Here is a 25,711-nt window from a genome sequence, read left to right as displayed (position 1 = left end):
CAGCCAACAGCTCACTGACAACAACCCAGATGCCTGATAAAGCTCGCTACCAAACACTGATAGCACCACCGACACACAGTGTGATAACGCGAACTCAACGCTAACAACAAAACCTCAGCTGATATCATCAAGCAATAACACTTAGATAATATTTGTAGTTCAGCGAGCACAAACAACTCACCAACACACAGCGTCAAACCGAATAGATCATAAATACACTGCTAGAGGCCTACTGACAATATCACTGAGTTGATGTTGTCTATACTTGCAGCATTATATGTATATTGATTATTTTAGAGTTTGGCACCAACAATTTGATTTACATAAGCCTTGATAACACTGGCACACATAGGTGTAACAGATAGCTCATAACTGAACTGATACAGTCGTCATAAGCACAAAATAATATATAATATTATTATTAAATTATATTAATATTCCTAGTATCTAGCATCCAAGCAGCTGCAACACCACAGTCAGCAGCATGCCAACACTGAGAACCTGAGAGAGCAAGCATTTTACACCACTCTCATATAGTCACAGTAAGAAAAACAGGAATGAGAAGTTCACAGTGGAAACTTTGGGCTGTGTGTGTGTATGTGTGTGTGTGTGTCAATGTCATCAGGTTGCCACTGAGCGAGACACACAGGCTGTTTCTTTGACCTACCTCTGTGAATCCAGCATTGTGTGTGTGTGTTCCATATGTGAAGACCCACGCAGACCAAGGGTCATCTTTGAAAGGTCTGCGTGCATGAGTGTGTGTGTGTGTGTGTGTGTGTGTGTGTGTGTCTATTGTCCAGACATGCCAGTCCCAGCTGAGTGATTTGTGTGTGTTAACTTACAGCGGTGTGTCAGCTCTTTGTGAATCAGGAATTTATTTACAACATCACCACAGATGGTCGAAACCCCCATCAATTTTCACACACATCTCCCTCTCTCTCTCTCTCTCTCTCTCTCTCTCTCTCTCTCTCTCCTCAGACCTAGGTCAGATAGTATTTAGTCTGCTTAGGTGCCAGATGTGTTTTTTTCCACATATAACAACAGAACTTCCCTGACAATTACACCAATCGTAATTGTCCTGATACGTTAATCTCCACCCATATGGTATTCCTTTAAAATCTGTGATTATTTGCAGATACTACTCAACTCTATTCATCTCGCTCTCTCATTAAGACTTGTCACATTTTCTATATTTTTGATAAACCTGCTTGCCTTACTTACATACACAACCCCCCCCCCCCATGCCATTCCCTCTCACAACATAATAAATCAACTGTTTGGTGGATGCTTTCATCAAACGCACCTTCTAGTAATGTGTGAATACATACATTTTTAGAATGGGTGGTGCTAGCTGAAATTGAGCCCCTATCCCTTGCAGTAACCCCATGCTCCAGCCATTGAGCTACACAGGACGACAACTTCCCAACCCCCTCCCTCCCTGCCAGCAGTGTGTGTGTGTGTGTGTGTGTGTGTTTATAGGAGTCTGTCCATGGCCAGACACCCAGCGTCCATCCATCCGTTGATAGGAATCTCCTGCAGGGTTTGTTATGCAACTGATGCTTGGCTCTGATGCCCTGCCTCTGACCCTGGCTGTTGCTATCTCTATCTGGGTAAGGCTTTAAAGCATTTAGGCTTGTGTGCTTTTCACCAAGCACCAAACCTGTTTGCTCTTAAGCTAGGACTGGAAGTTATTACGAAAGATGTTTTCACAGTGAATCAACAGGTGGTTTTATCTGAGGGCCGTTAATGCTGGCGGTAAATGTGTTAGAACTGAGCGAGCTTTGAATCAACAGGTGGTTTTGAATACTTTAAGGATAGTGTGATAGCTCATTAGGAGAAATATTGATGAGGTGATGGTGTGTGTTTTCACAGGCGGATAATAGCTGCTCAAAACTATGAGGTTTTATGTGTCTTTTATCTTAATATCGAAGTATGGTCAGTCGTTCCCATTCCATCACCACCTTCCGTGTGGATGAGCTGTAACTCTCTCTCTCACCTCCTGTGCCCACCCGTCCACCCAGCCACTGGTGAACAATACCGCTTCCCAATGCACTTCCTCTGCCACGACGCGCACGGCCCGTCACACCAATCACACTTCACATAGCGAAGGTCAGGGAGGCGGGGCAGGTAGAGGGCGCAGGGGTCACACTTCCCTGTGATGTTTTTATTGGCCTCAGCAGATGGCTTCCCTCGGCCTCCGCATTGTTATGGTGGCCATCTTGCTCTGCGGGTCAGGGTTAACAATAAAGAAGACAAAGGCCTTATAGCCAAGCCTTTGCTGTTCCCCAATAGAGTTTCCCCAGTAACCCAGCGCTGTAAAACTGGCAATGCTGTCAGATTTACTGCTTTTACAAGATGTGAAGACACTGCTTGTCAGGTTCAGGCGAGTAGATTCAATGGGAAGCATTACCAAGCGTCATTAGGCGTATGAGTCACTCAGCGAGTTGGAGACATGTTCAAACTCAGTAACACTCCACATGACAACCAAGTTTTAGTCAATTACAACCAGAATTGTACTAAAATACTGAACTACCTTTTAAGGCACTGTGTTAGTATTCCAGGCTGAATTCCATTAGTCTCCACTGAACAGCACGTTGTGTTTTGGCCTTGGGGCTCCAAACAATGAATGGGGACAGGCTAAAAGCCTGTACTATTTTCACAGTGTAACAGTATACTTGTATTATTCTTTACAATATCCACTTTCCTCTTTATTTTTGACAACCCCCCTCTCCTCTTCAATTTGCTCCCTCTCTCCATATCTTCCATCTCGCCTTTCCCCCCTGTGATATGCAACACCCTCCGCAACCCAGAAAAAAAAATTTTAAATGTAAAACTAAACTTTTTCAGAGGCTGCATACATTCTTTACAGTCCACCCTCTTCCTTCCCCTCCCCCCCTTTTCCTCGCTGGATTTCTGTTCTTCGTTTCTCTGTTCTTTTTTTTCCTATTGGGTTTCAGTGAGGAGAAAAGAAGCAGGAGAAGGAGGAAGGAAAAAAATTGGTTGATGTTTCCCCTCAAACATGTGACCTCTGCTCAGCTCACAGCTGAAAATCATTTGGGCCTGCAGGCCGGTAGAGGGCTGACGCAAACCCTCCTCCTCCTCTCTCCTCTCTCTGGGGGGGCTAGGCCTTGGACTGAGGAGGGGGGGGGGGGGGGGGGGGGGGGGGGGGGGGGGGGTTATAGACACAAAGAGAGAAAGAGGAGGAGAGGAGAGAGCTGTAAGCTGAGCTGTAAGTGAAGCTAAAAGTTGAAACACAACATATTATGTCTTTTGTCTACTTCTTGTCAGATGAGACCACAACTTTTCCATAGTGTTCATTTGCTCTTTCACACTGGAACGCACAGAAAAAAAACCCGACAAAAAACACACAAGCCCAGAATCATTTCAAAACACTGGACCCAGAGGGCCAATTATGTTGTTAACTCAGAGAAGAGTTCGGCTATTTGGCTGCTTTTTTACGTAATCTACCGAAATTGTGGCTTTTTTTCTTGCCTTGCCTTACTGCCTTTGGGGACAACAATTTGTGGAATTTAGCCGAATTGGACTTGCATTCCCTACATAGTCGCGGGGCAGGGGAGAGAAGTGTCAGGGTTAGCTAATGCAGGTTTATTGGTTGGGGGGGGGGCTTTTTGGGGCACGCGGTGCTCAGGAAATGTTTAACGGCCTACGAATACCCTGAAGTATCCCGGCACATCTGGATGAAGTCACACACACACACACACATACACATACACACACATCCATATGTTGGTCTGGAGGATGGACTGTCTGGCAGGATGTGTGCCCTTGTCTTTGTATGCGTGTTGTTGTATGAGATTTTGTGTTTTTGTGATTTTGAGTACACAGGCGTGTGGCTAAGTGTCTATTAGTGTCCCTGCGAATTTGCCCCTAACATGAAAATGTGTGAATAAATGCCAGCAGGAGCCCTGACCTATCCTCCTCTCCCATGTTAACAACATCTGTGCCAAATCGAGGCCAGTCCCCTCTGCTCTGCACTCATGCCAACCCTTGACCAGCGTTTATAGGCCCAGCCATTGAGTACAGGGGGCTCTAACTCGATGAGGGACTTATGGTTGGTCCAGCTACGCTCCAAGAGGGTCTGGTTTCATTACACTTTGACAAATGGACCAAGTAATGATTTCAAACTGGCCAAGCATGTCCCCTCGCACTTGCCTTGGCACTGTTTGGCCATAATAAAGAACAGAGGGAAATGTGTACTGCTGGAAAACACACACAGCACATTAAGGAAGTCATTTTCTGGAATGGAAGCAGAGCTTGCATGATGGCTGTGAGGTGCAAAAACAAAAGGATCTGCGGTAGTTGTCTACAAATCTTTTCTGGAGAGTGAAAAAGAGGAGAGATTGAACGATAACTCATCAGCGATTCCTATGAAAAAAAAAAGTTGAACTGAGTGCCCTTTTCTGGCTTGCAGATGCCGCTGATGTTTTCCTAATGGAGCTTAATTATATTACGTTTTGGAGTTTCCAGTATTTTACATAGGTTTTCCATAATGCCACATGGGCTGTGGAACCTCGTGCATTTATGGCTGTGGGCTAGCCATCGTTTAAAGCTTTGTTTTCAGCTGTATCCTCCAATTACTAATCAAGTGGGGGCTGGCAGTTTGCGGAGATGCCTTGCAACTCGTGAGGTCTGCTTCTCCGCAGCCTGGTTCAGAAGGGGGTTTCATAGGCCACAGAAATGAGAGGTTGAAGCTATTTGGTAGTTTACATTCACACACTACAGTCAGAAACCTTTCTCTAAGCGAGTCCTGGGTAGGAAACTCATTTTTTGACCTAACCCATATCTATCAGTTTATACGTCTGCCTTATCTTTAGGTTAAAATACAGTCTGGAATTTATTTGACTGGCTACATTTATGTTCACATGTGTTTGAGTTTGACTTGTAAATGTTTATTTTCTGTGCAACTTCATGACGAAATATGGGTCTGTTTTACCCTGGTGTTTACTAACATTACATGTGTAAACACACTTTTTACAGTCTCAAAATACATATACAAGTATTACATCCTACTCACTGACTGTTTCTCTCTTTGTCTGACTGTCCAGGATGCCAGCTGCTAGCACCATGACTGGTGGGAGGGCCCTGCTGCTCTGTACAAACACTGACAACTGTATCTACCAATCAGTCAACGGGTAGGTGCCACACATGCCACTCAAATTACTGTATTGATTGCTATTGTGTCAATGCTGCCCTCAGTGCTTTGGCAATGCAAATTTTTGGACATACTGTCAAAGTTCCTTGAGCAAAGCAAACAGTAACCACCAACCAGTAAGTACCCTCTGCCATCTCCCTCCTAAACTCTAGGAGGAAAAGGTAGTTGTCTGCATAACATGTATCTTTTAATTAACTGCGTATTTTTATTTTTATTTTTATTGTGTATTTATGTCTTTGGTCTTGCTGTATTTATGTGCCCTGTGTTTTATGTGTGCTAAATGTATGCGTCCCACTGCTGCATAACCAATTGCCCCACCGGGGACAAATAAAGTTATTGAACTTGAATTTGTAAAGGTACTATGTGTAGCGTTTTAAGCCTCAATATATCATTTTCAAATTAATTATGATGCCTTGGTATACCAAGTAGACCATGGTCGTGTCTATTATAAATAGTGTCTATCTTGCACCATATTGTTAGTGCTTTCTCAAAAGTGAGACCACATTTCCCATAAACTCTGTTGCTAACAAAAAAGCTTTAGCTCTGTTTGCGCTGTTTTGTGCCATAAAGTAATCTCCCTTTGTGCCAGGAAGCAACCCAGCAGATTTCCTGTGATATCTGACCCAGTGGCACACAGTGTAAAATATAACGCATAGGCTGCAAATCCTCTCAATCGATGGTCTTGTTTGTTGGCGGTAATGTCTCAACATTGATTATTGATTTCATTGTTGTGAAAATGCTACATGCTAGCACCTTTAACCGCTCCAGTCAGGTTGCTCATTGGTCAGCAGTAGAAGAAGAAGAAGTGGTTGTACTGGGCAGCTGCCAGGTGTGACAAAAACATGCCTGCAGTATTTCACTTTTACTCTGCCATGTAATGTTCCATGTCTTATACCCTACATGTTTACTTGGGCCTGAAATTCGAATTCCCCCTAACCATCATAAAGTTGCTCTCAGGCAAGCTGGAGACAGACCCTTCCACTCGGGTCAACAGTATAACAATAGCAGGGCTAAGAGAGCAGAGCAGAGCAGAGCAGGGTTGGCCATCTGGCATCTGGATACTGTTACTGGCCCCCTGCTGCCACTGTCTGATGCCCCTATGGCTGCTCTCTATGGTCCCTTCTGTCGCCCTAGCAATATGCATTAGTGCTATTTGGATTGTAATGAAAGGATTTTGGTTTGCGGCAATAAGAGGGATTGTCTGTTGTTTTGAGGACTTACATGCCTGTTTTCAAAAACATTAATGCATTTCTCCTGGGGAATTGGATGTTGTATGCAGGGATGTAACAATCAGAATTATTGCTATTAAGAGCCAGGCTAAGATAACTTTGTCTCTCTCTCTATCTCAACCCCTTCCCCATATTCCCTTGGTCCCGTGTTAGCTCAGCTGGTCAGAGATGCTTTTGTACCCTTGTACCCCCGAACCTCCTTCTGCCCACACTGACCCTCATCTCTCTCCCCCACCCATCTATGGCCGCGGGTGAGAGGCAAGCTTCCCATAGCGCCCACTTTCTCTGTCTGTCTCTGCATCTCTCTCTGTCTCTCTTTCTATTAAGCAAGTGCATTTATGAGCCGGGGAAAGAGCACTATTGATTCCCTCCTCCATCTAACTCCTCTTTTTCACTCTCCCTCTTTCTACCTCTTTCTTTCACCGTCTGTAACTCCTTCACTCAACCCCCCATCATACCCCCGTTCTCCTTTCCTTGGCTTTCCTATTTGACCTAGTTTTTCCCCTCTGTTGCCTCATGCTTAATAAAAACTGCTGCTTCAACTGAGGAAAATGGGGGAGAGAAAGAGAGAAAGGGGGAGAGGGTGAGAGGGCCAAACTAATAAAACCATAAGATATTTGCAAGGGAATTTTTTGGTTACAATTCCATGCTGGTCATAGTCATAATTCAAACAGCTACAGTTTTTTTTCTATCCTTCTGAGGAAACTTGAATTGGTTGTTTCCCCCAGAGATTTCCTCCAGATTGCATTGCGACTGTTGGCTTTCACATCCAGCGATGTCATCAGAAGTCACCCAGCAAGGCCGCACTTCCTCCGTTTGTTGAAAATCTAATCATCTGATGAATAGGCTTCGGGCCAAAACAGAGTTTAGTGGGTCAGGATTGGAAAAGAAAAGATGCACGTCTACACTCCGGCCTCTCCCCTCTTCTGTGTATACTTTCATCTCCTCTCCAGAAATAGCTGTGTGTGTAGCTTGTAAACTTTGACCCCCAAACCCAAAGTTCAAACAGTCGTGACCTAGTAATCTTCCAGGAGTGACTCACAGCTAAAACACAGGCACCACACAGAGCTGTTTAACAAGAATTCCTTGTTTACTCCATAAAAAAAGTTCTATTTGGACAGAAATCTAAGTGCTCCAACTGTGTGGCCAATTTTCAGAGATATGCAGAACATCATGCTATGCTGACAATAACACCACCATAGAGTTTTGTATACTAAAGACAGCAACTGACGTCTCCACGAAAATAATTACACTATAATTCATTAGAGATGACAAACAGTGCAATAGCGCAGTGTGGTCTTTCTCTCTGTTATTTTGTCTGGGATGAATTTAGTGGCTCTAAAGTTGTACTCTATCGGTTGGAGCAGTGGTTCAGTGGTTAGAACTGTCGCCTTACCGCAAGAAGGAAATTCTTCAAAACTCTGTGTGGAGTTTGCATGTTCTGCCTATGTTCGTATCGGTTTACTTTGGTTTCCCACATTCCTACACAGACATACAAGTTAGTTAGGTGGTTTGAAGACTCTAATTTGGTATGAAGTGTCAGTGTTTGCCCTGTGATGGATTAGTGTCTCTGCCTTCCAACCAATGTATACTGGGATAGGCTCCAACCCCCTGCGACCCTTACAAGGATTAAGCAGGTAGAATTAATGAATGAAGTGTGTATGTTCATATGCATGTGTGTTTCTCCACTAGGCTCCAGTGCTGTGGCTTGAAGGTTGGGGAGGCTCCGTCGTCTGCGGTGCCCCAGCGCCAAGAGGTGTGCGGGCCACCGGGGGACAGAGACCGGAGGGACACTGCTGTGGCCACCAAGCGTCCCCTCTCCCCCCTACTTAGCCCAAGTGACGGCCTGGGACCCCCTGACACCATGCTGGCTCACAAGAGAGCCACCACCGCCGACCCACGGACCCCTGCCATGGAGAACGGGCTGTGCGGCAAGTTGAACAACAACAAGAGCCCGGCGGGAGCTAAGACGGCCAGCATCCGGGATAAGATCTCACAATGGGAGGGCAAGAAGGAGCCTGGCTCCCTAACTTCTACAGGAACATGTCCGCTGAGCACAATGCAGAAGGAGGTTGAGACAGTGAGGAAAAAGGAATCCAAAGCTGCAGAAGTCCAAAGGACAGACAGCAAGAGGTTTGTCAGCTGGGAGAGGCAGGACTCAGGGAAGGAGAATGTAGGAAAGCTGGGGGATTCAAGGCCTAAATCTCCAGAAGGCCCAACAAACAGAGACAGGGAAGTGATCCTGGAGAGAGGGCCACGGGGTGCTAAGCCACCGGAACAACCCCAGGACAAGAAATCAGTTTTAACTCATATTAAGAAACTGGAGCAGGCAATGAAGGAGGTTCCCGACAAACCCTCACTGGCATTCCCAGGGAATTACTTCTGCCCTCCTTCAAAGGAGGAGCAGGAGGAGACAGAAAAGAGGGCCAACGAGCCCATTTTTGGGACTTTCGACGTGGTTCGGCCTGGGGGGTCACGGAGGAGGAGGGAGGGGGATCCTGAGAACGTATACACTGAGCCTGGAGCTCCGTCTATAAACCCTTTACCCAAACCTCAGAGAACCTTCCAGCACCACACACCGCCCAGTACCCCAGCCTCAGGGCCCGGATCGGGGAAGGGCAAGAGGAACTTGCCCCCTCTGCCCTCCATTCCCCCTCCACCGCTACCTACCTGCCCACCCCCAGGAGTCTGCAGGAGACCATGGGCTGACAAACCCCGGGACAGCAGTAACAGGTAAGAGACTGAGATGAGATGAGAGGACCAAAAATATGATTCGTTTTGACCATCAACGCTGTGGCAGACACCCAATACTCTTACTAAAAGCGCTTTTCTAAAGCTTGATAACACAAACGTTATGTATCTGCTCAAAAGACATAAGTAAGCCTCACCCCATCAAGCCAGGTTGTGTTTTACTCTTCTCAACCTCAAAGCTAACTTTACAAAACCAAATTGTTCAGTCTGCTCCTTCATAATCACATTTAAGCAATGATGACCCTGTAGACTTAAATGTTATCCTCTCCCCCCACCAACCTAACACTCAAGTGTACAGCATCTCCCACATCTGCTGTAAATCACAGCCACTGATGACATCACCCTGTTTCTAAATATCCCAAAGCATGAGCTCATCGGTTGGATCTGAGGAATGTACACATCAACTCAACTCATTCCTCATTCCAAAATTCTGCTGGAGGGGGAGAACAACATGTAAAGTTGTGTGAGTCATGTCTAAGAGGCCCCTGGCTTTATCGAGAAGTTTCGCTTTGACAATAAAAACCATTTCACAAGGCCTTTTAGTGTCACAAAGGAGTAGTCAATCATTAAGGGACAGGTTTAGTAGTGTTAGAAATTCAACTAGTAAAATTTTGTCTAATTCATCTAAAGCAGTCAGAATCAGAATCAGAATTCGCCAACTACAATAAACATATAGGAATTTGCAGGCGTCCTCCAAGTAGTGCTTGACTTCAGATGGTTTCAATCAAACAAACAAGAGTTCTGTAGGGAAACCAAAAAATGTGAACTCTGCAGTATTGGAGTATGTCTATTGTTCACTTTCTCCAGTGGTCTGCATTCTTGTTTGGAGCTTGGCTTGGCTCTGTTACATTCCATACCATATGTGGAGGCCTTTCTCTGCTCAAGTGTGGTGTTTCAGGCCCTTTGTTTGGTCAGACTGTCTCTCTGTGAGTGACCTGGGCAGCGTGTGTGTGTGTGTATGTGAGCGTGCGTGTGTGTGCATATAAGTGCAAGTATGTGCGTGCATGCATGCATGCATGTGTGGATGCATGCATCTGTGTTTGCTTGTGTGCACTTTATTCTACTGGGCTAGACTGTTTGGCAGTGCTGAAAGACAGAGGTGGGCATTCAGAACGGGCCAAGAGGAACGTCCTGCCTGCCTGCCGGCTTGGCATATCAGGCATACTGAGGCATCAACACACATACTGTACATACACATACACACGAACACACACTTGTGAGTGCATACGCAAACACAGTCTACATTCCCTCCCTCCTCTTCCTATTTGTATTTAGTGTGCAACACTCCTAAATGCTTCCCAGAGTTAAAACTATGCATGGTGAGGCAGCATTTAGCTATTATGCTACACATAGCTGGAACAAACTTCCAGAAGATCTCAGAAGCGCCCCAACTTTGACCATTGTAAAACTAGGCTCCCAACTTTTTTGTTCTGCACTGCATATGCAACTTGATCTTTATTCTCTTTTATTCGTTTTAATTCTTTATTTATTCTCTCTTCTTATCCACCTCATCTCTTTTAATTTATTTTTTATAAATATTTATCTTACAACATATTTCTTATCTAATGTCTTACACATCTTGTGTAAAGTACTTTGAATTGCCTTTGTGTATGAAATGTGCTATATAAATAAACTTGCCTTGCCTTGCCTAAATCTGTGTGTCCCTCTGTCCACCAGGAAGTCCTATGAGTTTGAGGACCTGCTCCAGTCGTCTACAGAGGGCTGCAGGGTGGACTGGTACGCTCAGTCCCGACTGGGCCTCACACGCACTTTATCAGAGGAGAATGTGTACGAGGACATACTAGGTAAACTATACATATCACACCTGATCTGGATGAAAATATGGTAGGAGCATAGGGCTGCCGTTGAATAGCCTAATAGGAAACATAGCTTTTATTGATTCATGTGTTTTCAAAAGGTACATCGTTAAACAGTCACATTATCAGCATTGCAGACTGTAAAAGCTTTGATTTGTCTTTGCAAAAGAGTCTTATTATGAAAGGTTGTAGGCTGCAGTTTGACCTATTTAATGTATATGCCCTTGATATGTTACATGAGCATTTAGCTCCATTTCTCATGTCAGTGTGTGTCACAGAGTTCAGATTGAACAGCAGCTGAGGTGATGGGGAGGCCATGCTTCTTTAGTCTGTTCTGTTTTTCTGCTCCAGCATTTTAATTTAGAAGCATGCTGCTCCACTCTTATTAAAAATGATACGTAGCAACATGACCTACGTTCGTACTTTATTATCTGCACTGTTATGCCTACCCCACCTAACTCATTTCATGTTGTTTCATTTCATAACTTATAATAGTCGTGTTCTGTGAGGTCTTAGCTGAGGTTTTCTTGTATGATTGTCACCGCAGCGGGGGGCATATGAATGGCTTCAGGCCATAGCACATTTCTGGCAATGGCTTCAACGTCTCTTTGGTTTTCATCACCGAGACAGTTGTATAATGAGTGCTGCTGCTCATATATATATAAAGATCAATGCTGGGGAGCTTAATCATAACAATTCAATTATGTTTAATTATCTTTGGGTGATGCCACAGCTTATTTTGGGTCTCTGTGTAGTTTCCTCCTTTCATTCAGTGTTATTGTTCTTTTAAATACTCAGACATTGTTCACCAAAGCCCCAGCACCTCCCCATGGGTAAAGTAACTCAGAGACTCACTATAGCCCTCTGTTCAAATAAGCAGGTCAATGCCTATGAGAGGGAGGCAGAGGCAGAGATAGAGACAGTAGTAGACTGTAATGAGCGGGTGTGATGATTGGTCCTCATGGGCTTGTCTTCATCCTCCACACACTATGCAGGCTCTCATCGAACAACAGTTAGTGTTTTTTAAATTGAGATGAAAGCAACTGTCACCGGTGCATGTATTCAGACACATGCACACATGCACTGATGACTGGTCTGACACGCACACAGGATGCTCACTTGCGCACAGCTCACGCACACAAACACACCGTAGAGATTAAGCTTGTCGCTCTCAGCAGCCAGCAATGTGAAAAACAGTGCGCCGATCCCTTGTTTTCCTCAGAGAGAGAGAAAGCGGGGAACTGAACGTCCCTTTCTATCCTTCTACCTCCTCCTACTCCTACAGGTCACATCTGGTGGATGGATTGATAGAGTAGAGGAGAGATACAGGGAGACAGAGACAAAGAGAGAAGAGAGAGGCAGCGGCCTTGGAAAATGGGCCTATATACCTCACTCCTTATCTGCAGAAGAGGACTGGTGGCTAGAGTTAGTGTTATTCGTGCTAGCGGCAGTTGTGCGTCTCATCACAGTGAAATATGAGCTGGGCTAGCGCACTCCTGCCTGCACATCTGGAGTGGGAACAGTCTGGCAAAACAAAAAGTCAGAAACATGACTGATATGGAAAGAATACTTAATCCACTGTTTCATAAGCTTGCAGCGTGGGGGCTATTTGCGGTGTCGTTGATTTCTCTGTTTTGACAAATGTTTCCTTTTGAAGACCCTCCATCCAAGGAAAACCCCTACGAAGATATAGAGCTGGAGAGAAGCTGCCTTGGAAGCAAATGTGTTTCACCTGCCTCCTCATCTCCTGTCCCTGACACTCCAACTAAGGTACAAATTTGATGACCATGACGTTATGGCACCAGTACATCACCATAAAAACCAAATATTTCCATGGAGACAGAGTTTTCTCGGTAACTCAGAGTCGAATCAGTATATGGTGAATCTGACTTGTGAGATTAGTGTTATACTAACATTTATACCCACATGTATCTCTCTTGCTCTCTCCATCCCCACCAGCTCTCCTCCAAGTCTGGTTTCTTTAGACAGAACTCAGAACGACGAAGCTTCAAGCTCCTGGAGCTACGCAAGACCGGCCGGGACACCGGCATCTCCTCGCCGTCCCGTATCAGCCCCCCCTCCACGCCCAGCAGCCCCGACGACACCCCCAGTCTCTCTGGAGACCCTTACAACCGCCGACGAAGGAAAATCCCCAAGGTACGGGTCTGAGAGGTTCACAAAACACACACCACCTCTCTCTGTGATTTATGGTTCAGTCTGCTGCTGAGGTTCTGGACTGGTCCACTCATGCTGACGTCAGGGGATGAGTAACGCTGGGGAAAATTTTTTGACAGATATTTCCTTTGAGAAGTGTGCCTAGGGGAAGGCCTCCCAGAAGCTGTATTGAAATGATCTTGTGTGGGTTTGGCACATTTTGTTTTTTAGGTCATAGACATAAATATGGACTTTTTGTTTCCCTTTACCTCCTACAGATGGTGCTGAAAATCAATGGCATCTTTGAGGCACGGAGAGGGAAGAAACGCATGAAGAGGGTGTCTCAGTCTACCGAGTCCAGCTCAGGGAGAGGTGAGGGTTAAACTCTCCTGAAAGCAGGCCTTGGTCACAAAAAAACAACTTGGTTTGTTTTACCCTTCATTCTCTTGCCCCTCAACAGGGAAGTTAGTGAAGAGTAAACCCACTTAAACTATATCCACAACATGCATAACTGCATAACAGTAACTTGTAGCAGAGTCATGTAAGTTACACAGAAACAGGGTGTTTTCAGGAAGATAAAACATTAACTGTGAAAATATACAACCTGTTCAAAAGTAGGTATACATTTTATATGCATTATTAATACACACTATATTATTAAATATTTTTTCCTATTTCCAGGTACACTTCGGGTCATGGCTGACACTTTTTTTTTGTTCATAATGGTGTTTGTTCTCTTATGGTGCTAGCCAACTTGAGTTCATAATTTATCCATCTTTTTATTAAGCACTACATCACTCTACCCCCTGTATACTCTTTTCACCACTTTTCCTTCACTACACCATCCTGAGAAACTTTACCAGAACGGCCTCTTACAGGTCGATCTCCATAAAAGGAACAATATTTGGAGCCATATGTGTTCACTTAGCTTTATGGGCAAGTTTACATTTTTGGGTCAGTTGAGACTGACCCATTTTTCAGAGGACTGGGTAGTGTTGTGTGGTAATATGAAACACAAATGTAGCTGGAATGAATGCAATGAGAGCAAATACCTTGTGCGCTGAGTTTCCTGTGATTGTTATTTGCAGCCTCCTCACACATGTCTGTCTTTTCCCTTTTCACTTTTTTCTTTGATGTAGTGACAGATGAGAACAGCGAGTCGGAGAGTGACACGGAGGAGAAACTAAAAGGTGAGAACTGGAAAAAAAAATCTAGCTTTAGCCAATACAGAGATAATGTCTTCTACAACAATGTTTCTGAAAAAGTGACGTCTTTGGACCCACAGGGGCTCAGAAGGGCTCAGGGGATGCTGAGCAAAATATGGGATAGTTTTGTTTCAGTGTTATTTCATTCATTAGAAATATGCATGAGAGCATGTACATGAAAACTGATTCTGATAATGCTTTTCTTTCTTTTCACCGTTATCTTGTCACCTACAGTATTGACAGTCATTCCGTTGTTCACAAAATGACATCTAACAACAAAAATATACTCGGAAGTGCAGTATGTCTTGTAGTAGTGTGTGTGTACATCATGTATGTATTTGTATGAATGTGTGTGTGTTTCTCTGTTGCCTCAGCCCACAGCCAGCGCCTGGTGTCGGTCCAGTCCATGCTGAGGCAGACGGGGCGGTACCGGACCTTGGAGAAGGATCTGATGGAGCTGCAGGAGAGGAAACTTTTTGAGTATTTTATTGTTGTTGCGCTCAACAAGACCAAGGCCGGAGTTCCATACCTTCCAGAAGTCACACAGCAGTTCCCTCTCAAGGTAAAACGGGACAGCATTGGTATTGAAGCATTTCATTCCAAAATGAGACATCCTCCATTGGGAAGAATGGGATACCTATTCTGAAAAAAATGATTGCTGGCAAGAAAGAATCATTTTCAACATTTTCATATGAATAGATATCGGTTTTGCTACTCTCTATTGCCAATTGATGTAACACAATAATGATTCAATGTTTGGAATAAATAGAAGAAGAACTGGGTAGTTAGCATGAGCAGCGATAGCCACCATGGCTGAACAGACAAAGAAAAGAGCGCCACCTACAGAAACTCTAACTTCATGAACAGAAAATATATCCTCTGTCCTTTACATAGACACAGTGACACTGAGGCTGTGGTTAAAAAGTGAACAACAAATATTAGGTGACAATTGATTTATTTATTTTCAAAAATGAATACATAGCATGTATTCCCTTTTAATTCTATTCTTAATGTGTCTGTATTCTAAGGGATATACAGAATGTATGAAACATTGTGCATCATAATCAAATATTCTCATTTCTCGCCTATAGCTGGAGAGAAGCTTCAAGTTCATGCGGGAGACTGAGGACCAGCTGAAGGTTATCCCCCAGTTCTGTTTCCCCGATGCCAAAGACTGGGCGCCTGTCGACAACTTCCCCAGGTCAGTAGGAGTGTGACTGGTGCCTCGGGGCTCAGGAGCATAAAAAAGCAACACGAAACAGGGATACGGGAATGTCTCATCAGAGTGGGATTGCCTCAGCTGCTAGCCATGCTAATAACCACACAAACTGCTTATTAGTGAGAAAGTAAAGCCAAAAATGGAAATTACAAATGACCTTTTAACTCATAAAAATGACTACACTCTCTTTAACTATATGGCGCTGCATGACGATGACGAATGATTACAGGGAGGGAACATGGTGGATTTATCACCTTACACCTGGTTTACTATTACAAAATCACCACTCTTTGTATGCTGTTTGAAACTGCTCATATTACCCAATACCACCTAGCTTAGCCTCTCAAGGACTGCATTGTTCCGAGAAGTGATGATGTGTGTCCTAAGGGTGACGGCTAATAATTACCTGGTGGTAAATGTTTGATGGGTGAAGGGCCAGAGGAATGCTGTTGGCACAAGCTATGCTTGCCGCCAAACACACACCTGCAGACCCAGCCATTGAACTGTCTGACACACTCCCCTGTCTGGAGGGTCGTCACTGGTCAATGAATGTCCTGTCAGGTAAAACTTGGATGCCTTTGTGTGGGTATTTGCAGAGTAAGCCTGCCCCGAGGGTCTTCCTTCTCAAGTACAAAGTGTGGCCATTGTTTACAACACCTAGTTGGCTAGAAAAGTCCAGTCCAGAGCTGAGTTTTCTGTTCCCACAACAGCTCGTTCTATGTGTTATAAGTTTTACGGCTCAAAATAGTTTCCAGTGTGTCTCAATTATCTCTTCCCCCCCCCCCAGTGAGACGTTCTCCTTTGTCCTGACCGGTGAGGATGGGAGCAGGCGGTTTGGCTACTGTCGGCGTTTACTGGTAGGCTCCCAAAATGCTGCTGCCCATGTCGTGTCCAAATAATATATCACTAGATGCATTTCTCTTAATTTGGTCTTGCTTTATAAGCTGGTTAATTTAATATGTCTTCAACTTCTTTTACTCTTTCCTTTGTGTTGTGCTACTATGTAAGTTGCTGCAATTGTGTTACCAAGACAAATGCCAATTTCTTGAATTTGGTGGATAAAGTGATTCTGATTCTGTTTTTTTTTTTAATTGCACCTTCAAAGCCTCGGTGAAACAAAGGCTTTGATTTGCTCCACTGGTCTAATCCTGTAGTTGTAGTTGGGTGAGCAGTCTTGTGACGCGCTGTTGTTCTGAGGCTGACTGTCTGTTTCCTGCTGGCTGTTCACAGCCCAGCGGTAAAGGCCGGAGGCTTCCTGAGGTCTACTGCATCGTCAGCCGCCTGGGCTGCTTCGACCTCTTCTCCAAGGTAGCTACAGTGTGCATGAGCATGAACACAATTACACACAAGTAGGCCTACATAAACACACAGTTAAAATGCATTATTTGCATCGATTGAAATTAAATCGCACAGATTTAATGTATTGCACACACATGCACACACACACACTTCCCACTGTGAGAGTGGGGAAAGAGTGGGACCCCACATAAAGAGTGCCTAGCGGTACCACCCATGGTACCCACAGGGCCGCACCCACCCTCTCCCTGGTAGCCACTTTCCCACAGAGCCTTGTAGCCCTGGCTCCAGTACAGAGAGACACATGTTGACTGCAGCTGATGTGGTTACTTTAGCAGAATAGGTTCCCTGTAATGAGCCTCAGATTTATATGTGTGTCGATGTGTGTACGTAAATATCTGTGCAATGTGCATTATGTACATATGTCATTGCTAAAGTTGTGTATGCATGTAATGATGGGCGTAGGTGGGTAAATATTATCTGCTGTTATAGAAGAAGGCGAACATAGATTGATTGCTGTTTCTGCATTGGAAGTGCTCAATGTTCATGGTACACTGAATATACTGCATCTGTATCAGATCAGCTACACAAGTTAACGCTGTACAGATGTGTAGTAGGTGTATTGCATACAACATAGATGCACACAGTGCAGTGGGACCAAGTGGAAAAAAACATGTTAGAGGGATACACATTTTCTCCCTCTCATGAATTCCCATCTGTTCACGGTGAGCTGTGAGCCAGATGCTGTATTGACTTTTACATATTTGTCTGTCTCCACTTTCAGCTGACTGCAAAATGTTAAGAGTTAACTTTGTAATGGTAACAGCCGAAGGATCCTCAATGTCATCACATTGTGTTATCTGAACATGATTCATTCATTAGATGGTACGCTGATCATTACCATATCAACTACATTATTTTACAAAGAGATGGTAATTACATAATAAATAAACATTTCATGAGGCAAAAATCTGGCTTTATGAATAAAAACAGGTTGAAATGTTTTCATTTACACTAAATATTGCAAAAGATTAAGTTAGAACAGTAGTTCCTGGGACTCGGAGTACTGCTTAACTGCATTCACCTGGCATCCCAAGTGTAAATCAGTCTCTGATTAGATGGCAAGAATTAAAACCAACAGGACGGGGATCAAAAACCACTGGGTCAGAGAGACTGGTGCCCCACAAGTACCCGGATGGCCTCTGCATATCTATGCTCATATAAATATATATCAATATTCAAATTATACTGCCTCCTGGCCTGTCTCATTCTCCAGATCCTGGATGAAGTGGAGAAGAGGAGGGCCATCTCTCCTGCGCTGGTGCAGCCCTTCATGAGAGGCATTATGGAGGCTCCCTTCCCTGCTCCGGGACGGACCATCACCGTCAAGAACTTCCTACCTGGCTCTGGGACAGAGGTGAGAGATGATGGAAATCAGTGTTTGCACTAATACCTTCTTGTGCCATCCTTGGAGGCCAAATATACATGCTTTTATCAAGAAATCAAGTCAGACTGATGCATCCTACTGAGCAGTTAGCCATTAGCCATAAAAGAGGTCTAAATGGTTGCAGGCATCTAGGCTAAAATTAGGCTACATAGGGTTTAAAAGTGAAAGTTTAATAGATGTCTATTTCTTAGACTACATCTTCTGGGGTAAATGACAAAAATAAAGCATCATCGTGTACTTCTATGGTGCATATTTTTGATATTTACAGCTGTTTGTGCATTGTTTAAATATGTAATAATGTATTTACTGCTTGGTCTAAAACTGCTGGGCTATACACTGCCAAAAATGAAGTCTGGTGCTCAGTGGAATAGTAACATTGTGTAGTGTAGTGTAGTAGTGTTTGTGTGTGTGCATGTGTGTGAGGTTGTGTGCATCAATGTCTAATAGTCTGCTTCTCTCTGTTTGTCTCTCTCTCTCTCCTTTCCCCTCTCTCTCTCTCTCCTCCAGGTGATAGAACTGTGTCGGCCGTCCGACTCCCGTCTGGAGCATGTGGACTTTGAATGTCTCTTCTCCTCACTGAGCCTGCGTCTGCTTCTCCGGGTGTTTGCCTCCCTACTGCTGGAGCGCAGGGTCATCTTCACTGCCGACAAACTCAGGTATATTGTTAGGGGACCAAGTGGTTGGAGAGAGACCACTCTGTAACCCAAAGATCACAGGTTCAAAAATTCTCTAATTTGCTTGGATAAGTGTCAGCTAAAGCATTAAAGGTAAATGTCACCATGGGTACATTGCTCTTATGGAGCCATGGGACTGATTCCCGTTTACTGCTTTAGCCACCGCCACACACATTGGCCTTCAATATGAAATTAGCTGTTCATTGACAGAGCCGTTTGTCTGGTGTCTCCTTGTAACTTAATTTGTCGATAGTCTCAAGTTAAGCTTCAGTTAGTTCAGAAATTGTTACTTCAGAACTTCAGAAGCAGATCAATTCCATTCTCAGCGCACTCAGTTATGAGAAGGTTGGAGGTTTGTTGCAGCATCCATATGGCTTAGGTTTGTTTTTGGAGGACAGTGTTTACAGATTTGTGTGTTTGATTCCCATCTGCTGTAACAGCTGTTCAGTGACCAAGCTGTTGGTCATGACTGTCCTTGTATGTTCTTGTGAGATTCTCTGGTTTATCCTCTCAGACCAAAAGTGATTTAATAACTAAACCATCCCACTCTTTTTTTCTAAAAAGGAAAATATAGGGATACATGTAATTCGAAGGGGGGTGGGTTGGTGGGTCAAAGCCACAACGTCCTCCCTGGGCTCACACTGAAATCCATTCACAATGACACTCAGTTATGATCAGAGCAGTGAAGGCAGGGGCACGATGCTGAAAAGAGGAAGAACAGCGTGAAGGATATGACAGAGAGACGTCAAGTCGACAGAAAGGCTGTTGGAAGAGACCGAGCAAGTGTTAAAGGAAGGAATGCTGTTGTGTTATACAGTCGTCTGGGGAACAATCATTTCTTTCTCTGGAAAACTGTCATGGACGCCAGATAGAAGGAGTTAGGCTTTTTAGGAGACGGCTCCAGAGCTAACGTGTGCACGTTGACGCCATCACACCCACGCGATTCACTAAAAGGTTTAACTCTTACGCTGGTAGCACTGCGGTCAGGGTCACAAAGTGTAATTTGGGTTTTCTTTTTTTCTTTGCTGTTGAGGTACACCTGGTTTAGCTTGCGGGCTCAGCGGAAACACTCATTGTATCCCAATTTAGTTCAAATAACACCCACCTGGTGCTTTGGGCAAGATAATTAAACCACATTTTTTTACTGTACATGGACATAAACTCTGATTTAGATTAAGTTTTTTTCTGTAATTTCCCTCTGTGTCTATGCACTGCTGTTTAAAAGGTAGCATGAGAAGCATTTCTCACCAGACCTCATAAGCAGATCACGAGTCAATGCACATTTTCTACTGTGGAGTGGAAACTTGGCCTCCTCAATCACTTTTTGAATGAATTAACTGAGACCAGGCGCACACACGGGAGGCATTAAGTTAACAGTGTGGGGCGAGTGTGTTTTGCTGCCGCTGTATACTTTTTATAAGTGTTACATCACACTCCTCTAAAAGATGCTTTTTAGCATTCTTCTCACAGTAAGGACAGGTTTCCTAAGACCAAACACAAATGAATTGCTTACATTATGTTCCAAACTAAGAAATGGGTGCAGGAGAGGGTATTTGTTGAGACGGTCTAGCACCATCTTGTGGTAGAGTGTAGACTTGTATTTGGGGCAGTTAAAGAAAAAATCCACCCTAAAACATTTTAACGGTGTTTAAAAAAACAGCTATTGGTGACGTGCCTTGCATTTCTGGGCCCATTTCATGCATTTTCCTATTCCTGTGGATAATGTTGAGGGGTTTCTGTGCAGCGACAATGGAATTTGATAGGAGAAAATTGTTTCAACTATCTAAAACATCACTGTAAAATAATCACATCCTCAGAATCAAAGAGAAAGGGCTTCTTTAGCTGCCATTTTGCATCAACATTCAACAATCATACAGGGAGAAATCCATCGTAGAAGAGTCAGAGATGCCAGTTTCTCCACTGACTGACAGTAGACCACAATGCATTGCTGCCACAAGACATTGTTGGGTTTTGAGTAAGGGACACTTTTTCTTGACTGGAAAAACTCTCACTCTGCAAGTTCATGGCTGTTCTTGTTGAAAGTAATTCCGGGAAATAGATGAGGCAGATTTAGGGAAAGTGGGCCCACCAAAGAAGTAAATTCTAGCACTTCATCAAAATAACTCCTGGAATTCACTGAACATCATAAATTGATAAAATCTAACAGCGAGTATTCAATACTCCATGGGCAGGTTTATGAAAGACTTTTCTTGAGTTTTCTTTGAAAGACTATTATTTTCTACAATATTATTACATCCAATAATGATTAGTAACTATTATGAGTTATCATCATGCACAGTGTTATATGAGTGCTAACCTCGCTCTCTATCTTCCTCTCTTTCCCCAGCACATTGTCTCAGTGTTGTCATGCAGTGGTGGCTCTCCTCTACCCCTTCACCTGGCAGCACACCTACATCCCTGTGCTGCCGCCCTCCATGTTGGATATCGTCTGCACCCCGACCCCCTTTATAGTCGGCCTTCTCTCCAGCTCTCTGCCTCGACTCAAAGAGCTGCCCATCGAAGAGGTGAGACAAGTTGTTTTTTTTCTATGTGATATATACCGACTTGGGTGCACTTGATCTCCGACCCTTTCCTCCACTGAACAATGGCTCCGGGAAATGACATCACCCTCTCTCTGCTCTTCCCTCAGGTCCTGGTGGTCGACCTCGGCAACAGCCGCTTCCTGCGACAGGTAGAATGCATAGAAACATAGACATAACAGTACTGTGTATGGGAATAGATGGGCATGGCACAGGGGTTAGCTCATTCTTAAAATCCATTATGTTGTGACTAGCTCTGAATGCAATATGTTAATTTAGGTTCAGGTTCAGGTTACTTTATTTGTACGTAGGTAGACTTGGTTTGCAGTAAAGAGTCATCCATCTTGACACACATTTTAGAAACAACACAAACAGTAGACAAACATAATAAAAGTATTCAAAGTTCCAATCACTAAAACTCATCACTAAACCACAAAAACTAAAAGATAAAATAAATAAATAAATAAACATTCCTTCTATATCATCTGTGCAATGTTGCTACGACTTGTTCATCTGAGTGATGGCGGCTGGAACAAAGCTATTTTTATACCGCTTTGTTCTGCACTTTGGGACTATATACCTACGTCCAGAAGGAAGAAGCTGAAATTCACTGTGCCAGTTATCCGCTGTAACTGTCTGGTGTACAAATATTTATTGCAATATTTTGAATACATTTACATACTTTCCACTGACCTAAGGTTTTTTTTTCCTCTCCAGCTGGACGATGAGGACTCCATTCTTCCCCACAAGCTGCAGGCTGCGCTGGAGCATGTGCTGGACAAGAGGAGGGAGCTGGCCTGTGAGAAAGGAGATCTCCCCAGTGGTGAGCACCCTTACTATTGCTTCTATTTAGATTTAGGTTTCTGTTTTCACCAGAAATATGCCAAAGATAACACTATCAATTTATCTGAGTTAGGACCAGTGGCACCCTCTACTGTTGTGGACAGATATTGTAGCCACACATTAAAGCCATAGTTGGTAAATTTGAAGGAAAATAGGATGACGAACACACTTAGCCCCCGTCTCAGTCTCTCCTTCCCACCAAACCAGTGGCGATCGGTGTGCAGCTGATTGACAACATGGAGTGACCCTGACCCTACAGTTTACATGAATACCTGAGCCACAGAATTCACTTTGAAAGGAAATAGCAGAGCAATGGTGCTATAAATATTCATGTAACATACAAACAAAATGTCAAATTATACAATGGCTTTAAATAATCTATGACCTCTGTCAGCCTCTATCAGTGACCAGTAGGAATTGCAGAACGGTCTCCTCCTACACAAGTCTCTGGCACAGTCTCCACCTGTTTCTTGAGTTATGGTTGCCTGTAATCGACACGAATTGACATGAGTCACATTTTCACAATAGAGATAAGTAAGCTAGCTAATCAGAGCAAAGATCCAACAGAAACATCTAGTGAAGAGGTATAACTATGCAAAATACGGTAATAATACTTTATTTTCTTTTTTGGCTTACTGAAAGTTTTGAAAGGCAGAAATCTCAACAAGTATGGTTGAGTCATTGGTATTGATCAACAATCCTCTCAACCACCTGTAGATATATTATGGTCACATATGGAGCAGTAAAAATCTTACTTATTGCCCCTTTAACTCCTATGACCAAATCCTAAACCTTTCTCTCTCTTTTCTCTTCTTCCTCCTCCTCCTGGCTCTCTCTCCTGCCTCTTCCCAGACTCCTGCTCCCTCAGCACGGTGGTGTCAGAGGCCTTTGTGCGTTTCTTCGTGGAAATGGTGGGTCACTACTCCCTCTTCATGGGCGGAGCGGAGCGTGAGGATGATTCTTCTGTCTCTTCTCCCTCCACGCCCAACCCCTCCTCCTCCTCCTCCTCCTCCTCCTCCTCGTCCTTCCAGCGCGAGGCCTTTCGCAAGGCGGTGACCTCCAAGAGCCTGAGGAGGTTCCTGGAGGTTTTCATGGAGACCCAGATGTTCACCGGCTTCATCCAGGAGAGGGAGCTACGCAGGCAGGGACTCCGAGGTACTGAGAGAGGAAGTGTCAGGGTGCCTTATTTAATTACCTGTGATCCCACTGCAGCAGATTTAAAACTCTTGTTCAAAATAAATTCATATTTTTTGCTTTTGAGCTTTACATTTTTTTTCTGATTTTTTTTTTCTCTATCAGCCTGCGCCCCTTCAATACCAGTGTGCATTACTTCCAAATTGAAATTGAATATATTTCTTATTGCATATATAATTGCTAATTGCATGTTAGAAAGTTGTTCCATAGGCCTAGATGCTGCACTCCAGCACAACAATGTTAAACCCATCTGCTGTTTTTTCAGTGTTGTTTTAATCCATAGTAATCTACTCCGTTTATGCGATACACAATTTATTCAACCTTTATTTATCCAAGTTAGTCCAGCTGAAATCAGGGGTTTCTTTTATGTATTTTGATTTATATAGATGTGTATATTTTCTTAGAAGCCTACCAAAATATGGCTGCATCTTGATTCTTGTTATGTGTAAATGGGAATGCTGGATTTAATAACCTGTGTGTTTTTTTGTGTGCAGGTCTGTTTGAGGTGAGAGCACAGGAGTATCTGGACTCGCTGCCTGGGAGCGAACAACGAGGAGTTAACAAATTCCTCAAGGGGCTAGGTGAGATTTATTGTACACCCCCCCCTCCTCCTCCTACACTCTCTCCTTACAAGTAAACCCTTACCTCATACACTATATGAGTGTTAAAACACATATATAGCGTAATCCTTCACTGGTATGTGCAAATGTTCACCTGTCTTGATCAAATCTGTTGCTTGTGTTTATGTTTTTTCAGGAAACAAGATGAAATTCCTGTCCAAAAAATGATACGTAGGTAAGGATCGCGTTGGAAAAGAAGCATGGAGGGTCGTGCAGAAGAAGAGGACACACTCTCTGGACTTGGATGTCTCAGAGCATGAAGATGGACGTGTGTGTGTGTGTGTGTGTGCCTTTGGGGTCATATTGAGGGCAGACCCTTAAACGAACTGGACTGATAGTTTGTGAACATGAGGGATTCTGGGGAATAAGGGTTTAGCTCCCAGCTTCTGGACACCTTCCATTAGTGCTGTGTGCGGTTTATGCAGCTCGGACCAAAAATCCCTTCCCACATGATAAATGAAAGACGCCATGGACCCCGAGCTTCTGATAGCGACGTCTAGTCTCACTATTCCCAAGGCCCTGATGTTTTGTGAGAGCTCACTTTTGTCAAGCTTACAGTCGGTCCCTACATGTGTACATTATTGTATAGCACAGTGTGAATCCACTTGGAACGGTGTTTTCTCTCTCTCATTCTGTCACCGACTTCACCCATTAAACCTGAAATGAACCAATGAGGACTGTCGCTGAAGATGTTGCCGTCCAGCCAAATGACAGATTGAATTTTGTATAATACTTCCTTATACATTCCAAGTATTTTCTATAGAAACCTTTTTTTGTTAAATACAATAGTACAACTTCTTCTTCAACAGGAGGCTTTTAAGTTAATTTATATTCTTCTTAGACAAATTTAATCTCTTTTTTGTTTTCTTCAAATGAGCGCAAAGAAAATCTCCTGTAGTTTGTAATGGGCTTTATTTAACAGAGCCTAGTTCAGACTGTTTGTAGACCACTTTGGGTTGTCGGGTATATGTACCACTGTTTTAAGTAAATGAACTTTTCATTGGAGTAGGAGTGAACACCAAAAGGAAGACTGAGAAAAATTGAATGAGTGAGAAAGTCATTGTGAGTCATTATGACACAGAAAATCAACGTGAATACATCTTTCACTTGGATTTGGATAGATTTGATGTTGACCGAAATGTATCTTAGGCCAATCAGTAACAACGTGCTTCTAAAACACCACTAGGTTTGCCTTAAACTTGATTGAGAATGCAATGAAACTGTATAAATAAAGTGATTTTAATTAGAACAATGTCTGAATCATCTTTCTGAGGAAAACATTCTATTCATGTATTTTTGGGCAACTAGTATCGACACTGCTTTAGTAGTGTATAGTTTTACATTAAATATAACAGGTCATAGCAAATGTATTAGGCGGCAGGGTTGCCTCGTATTATGCAATATTAATATTATCCACTGGAGGGCGCTGTTACCTAGTTCATTCTATGCTGCACATGCTGCCTCATACGGTCCAAAGTCCACAATCACATCTCAGACAATTAGGCCTCTATAATAAATTGCACAACATGTTCAAGTCCAAGAATATCAT

General features: G+C 43.6%; 1 protein-coding gene across 1 annotated transcript in view; it reads left to right on the top strand.

The window, feature by feature from the left end:
• The window catches only part of LOC139657005 (DENN domain-containing protein 2A), a 36,440-nt gene extending 11,050 nt beyond the window's left edge, over positions 1-25,390 (top strand). Inside the window, exons 2-20 of the mRNA XM_071534692.1 lie at positions 5,067-5,153; positions 8,095-9,135; positions 10,831-10,958; positions 12,628-12,740; positions 12,930-13,127; positions 13,403-13,496; positions 14,264-14,314; positions 14,704-14,891; positions 15,421-15,530; positions 16,336-16,405; positions 16,779-16,856; positions 18,121-18,261; positions 18,799-18,947; positions 21,313-21,490; positions 21,616-21,657; positions 22,223-22,328; positions 23,201-23,503; positions 24,037-24,123; positions 24,299-25,390. Of these exons, the coding sequence (XP_071390793.1) occupies positions 5,068-5,153; positions 8,095-9,135; positions 10,831-10,958; positions 12,628-12,740; positions 12,930-13,127; positions 13,403-13,496; positions 14,264-14,314; positions 14,704-14,891; positions 15,421-15,530; positions 16,336-16,405; positions 16,779-16,856; positions 18,121-18,261; positions 18,799-18,947; positions 21,313-21,490; positions 21,616-21,657; positions 22,223-22,328; positions 23,201-23,503; positions 24,037-24,123; positions 24,299-24,330 (3,195 nt within the window). The 5' untranslated portion in view covers position 5,067 and the 3' untranslated portion in view covers positions 24,331-25,390. The remainder of the gene's footprint in view (positions 1-5,066; positions 5,154-8,094; positions 9,136-10,830; positions 10,959-12,627; positions 12,741-12,929; positions 13,128-13,402; positions 13,497-14,263; positions 14,315-14,703; positions 14,892-15,420; positions 15,531-16,335; positions 16,406-16,778; positions 16,857-18,120; positions 18,262-18,798; positions 18,948-21,312; positions 21,491-21,615; positions 21,658-22,222; positions 22,329-23,200; positions 23,504-24,036; positions 24,124-24,298) is intronic.
• The last annotated feature ends 321 nt before the right edge of the window (positions 25,391-25,711 follow it).

The sequence above is a fragment of the Centroberyx affinis genome, unplaced genomic scaffold, assembly GCF_046629955.1.
Source record: "Centroberyx affinis isolate AG114_WGS23_722 - 3 ecotype Tasmania unplaced genomic scaffold, CSIRO-AGI_Caff_v1 ptg002607l_1, whole genome shotgun sequence".
NCBI lineage: Eukaryota > Metazoa > Chordata > Actinopteri > Beryciformes > Berycidae > Centroberyx > Centroberyx affinis.
This window is presented reverse-complemented; position numbering and strand designations above follow the sequence as displayed.